We start from the raw sequence: 2,856 nt of genomic DNA on the forward strand, positions 1-2,856 counted from the left end.
GTTGCATCCCCAACTTACCCATCCTTGTTCTCCTTTGTCCTCTAGGGGCCAGGCTCTTGACCTTGGGCTTTCTGTCCCCTAAATACTAGACTAGTGGACTCCAGGTTCCAGCACAAACATTCAAGAATCTCTTTTCTGGAGTGCCCATCTGTGCCCTCTGCCTGCCTTTCCTGGTGTTACTAAGCTTTTCCTGCTCTTCACCTGCTTCCTCTCAGCCTGGATCTTCCAGCTTTTCCATATTGCCTGCTCTCTGTTCAACCTGTCCTGTTCCCCTGCTGCATGTGCAGGGAACTCCAGGCTTCCTCTACCTCCAGCTCCTCTCCCCGCCTGTGTTTGCTCAGGAGGGACTCACTAGCCTCTGCCTCGCTCCCCTCTCCAGGCTAGGGCCTCACTTTTCCTTTTTCTGGGCTCTTCCTCTCCACCCTCCCACCTCTCTTTCCTTTCCTCCGGCCCCTCCTTTCCGTGGCTGTAGGTCTCCTGCTGGAAGAAAGGCTCACCCCTGCCCTTTCTCCTGCGCTGGCTTTTGCCAGCTGCCCTTCTCCTGTCCCCTACCCTTCTCCATCCATTCACCCAGCCTGAGCCCCTGATCAGAAGACCTGAAATTCACGCAATTGGTTTGCTTCTCCCAGTTTTAGCCAAGGCAACGCCAGCAGAGAGAAAGCAAGGATTGACCTTTCCTATTTTTATTCTCCGTGTTCCTCTCTCATATGAGCAGCTTCTCTAGAAGAACCCAACTCATCGAGCACCGAGGGACCTCTGCTGGGCCACACACAGATTGCCCCTAATTCCTCTTCCAAGCAGCCTCCTCTGAGTCTAAAACCATCACACCCATCCTGAGCAGGGTGGACAGGTTGCAGAGCACTCCCCAAAGAGAACCAGCCCCTAACACGTGTCATAACTCTTTTTTCAATTTTTTTTTTTTTTTGAGAGAGGGTATCGCTCTGTCACCCAGGCTGGAGTGCAGTGGCGCAATCATAGCTCATAGCCTTGAACTCCTGGGCTCAAGCGATCCTCCCACCTCAGCCTCCTGAGTAGCTGTGACCACAGGCGCACACCACTACATCTGGCTAGTTTTTGTATTTATTGTAGAGATGGGGTCTTGCTATGTTGCCCAGGCTGGTCTTGTACTCCTGGGCTCAAGCAATGGCCACCTGCCTCAGTCTCCCAAAGTGCTGGGATTATAGGTGCCACCACCCAGCCCATGTCTTAAAATGCCCAGCCTCTAACATATTTCCTGTCCTCTTATTCCCATACAGGGAATCCTTCCAAAACACAGAGGAGCCATATGAGAATATCAGGAATGAAGGTGAGTTCTTACCACCATCCTTCCCCAGTTTCTATCCCTGGCCCTTCCTGTTTCCCCAAATACCCCCTACTTGGGTCCGTGCCCCTCTCAGTATTTTCTTCTTTCCATTCCTTGCCCCTTGCCCTCGCGTGACCCTGGCCCTGACCTAGCAGATAACCTCACTCCTAGAGCCCCCTGCCCATCTCTCTCCCCTAGCTGTCACACCACCTGACCTTGGCACACCTTGCTTTTTATTCCTAGGACAAAATACAGATCCCAAGCTAAATCCCAAGGTAAGCAATCAGACCAGGGCCTGAAGGAATTAAAGAGAAGCCTGGAGAAGGTGGGGTGGAAGGGAGAGGGGGAGTGTGGTGTGGGCAGGAGAGTCAAACTGTAGGCTTGCCGCTAAGATGGGGACAGCTCCGTCTCCACTGTCTAATCCTTTCTCTCTGGGTTCTCGCCCAGGACGACGGCATCGTCTATGCCTCCCTTGCCCTCTCCAGCTCCACCTCACCCAGAGCACCTCCCAGCCAGCGTCCCCTCAAGAGCCCCCAGAACGAGACCCTGTACTCTGTCTTAAAGGCCTAACCAATGGACAGCCCTCTCAAGACTGAATGGTGAGGCCAGGTACAGTGGCGCACACCTGTAATCCCAGCTACTCTGAAGCCTGAGGCAGAATCAAGTGAGCCCAGGAGTTCAGGGCCAGCTTTGATAATGGAGCGAGATGCCATCTCTAGTTAAAAATATATATTAACAATAAAGTAACAAATTTAAAAAGATTGTCTTCAAAACTATTTTTTAAAATCTGCATCCATTCAAGTACAGAGAGAAACAAGTAAAAATAAGACTGCACAATGACCTTCTTAGAGTACACTATGCTTCCAATAGAAAGGGCCACAGCTTCCAACAATAACCAAGGCCACACAGATGATTCAGGGGCCAGCCAGAGAACTGATAGAAAGAGAGCCATCTACTCCAACTCCCTCTTTACCTTCCCAGCCCTGGCCCATAAAACTAAAAGTACCCCCAAAACTTACCTGAATGTAAGGAGAAAACTGACATCACCTTCAACTCCTGTCTCTTCCACTGAAAATGAACTCTAACAGAGAACTCACACCCAAGACCCTTCCTTTAGTACTTTTTTTAGTGACTTCCTTGGGCCAGGGAACATAAGCCCCCAAACCTTGGTAGCGAGCCCAAACCCAAAGCCTGTCCTCAAATCCGATCACAGTCTTCCCTGTGGTGACAATGAGAGCATCACCTCATTTGACATCATTCACAACCCTTAAGGTAGAGGATGCACTCGCTGGAAGATGAAGAGCAGAACCAGGATGGTGAGCATGCTTTTCCCCAGGCCACGGAGGTAGCTAGTGAGGAGCCGAGCCCAGATTTGAACCCAGATCTGCCCTTCTCGATGTCTTCTCAGGACTCAGGTCTCACTGTCTTCCCCAGATGCCTGCATTGTGCAGGCTCCCGCCAGAAGCAGTGAAGCGCCACAGTGACACGGAGGAGGGAGAGCAGCGAGGAGGGAGAGCAGCCAACAGGGGGCAGTTAGAGACCAGCCAAGCCAG

General features: G+C 51.6%; 1 protein-coding gene across 5 annotated transcripts in view; it reads left to right on the forward strand.

Annotated features, from left to right (window-relative positions):
- Window positions 1-2,062, forward strand: part of LOC129041094 (paired immunoglobulin-like type 2 receptor alpha) — a 49,826-nt gene extending 47,764 nt beyond the window's left edge. For 3 of the 5 annotated variants that reach the window (XM_063668165.1, XM_054496292.1, XM_054496295.1), the window contains 3 exons: window positions 1,257-1,306; window positions 1,547-1,578; window positions 1,751-2,034. In XM_063668165.1, the coding sequence (XP_063524235.1) occupies window positions 1,257-1,306; window positions 1,547-1,578; window positions 1,751-1,873 (205 nt within the window). In that variant the 3' untranslated portion in view covers window positions 1,874-2,034. Of the gene's footprint in view, window positions 1-1,256; window positions 1,307-1,546; window positions 1,579-1,750 lie in introns of all 5 variants that reach the window. The other 2 variants (XM_054496291.1, XM_054496298.2) reach the window with 2 other exon arrangements.
- Window positions 2,063-2,856: the final 794 nt, after the last annotated feature.

The sequence above is a fragment of the Pongo pygmaeus genome, chromosome 6 (genome assembly GCF_028885625.2).
Source record: "Pongo pygmaeus isolate AG05252 chromosome 6, NHGRI_mPonPyg2-v2.0_pri, whole genome shotgun sequence".
Taxonomy (NCBI): Eukaryota; Metazoa; Chordata; class Mammalia; order Primates; family Hominidae; genus Pongo; species Pongo pygmaeus.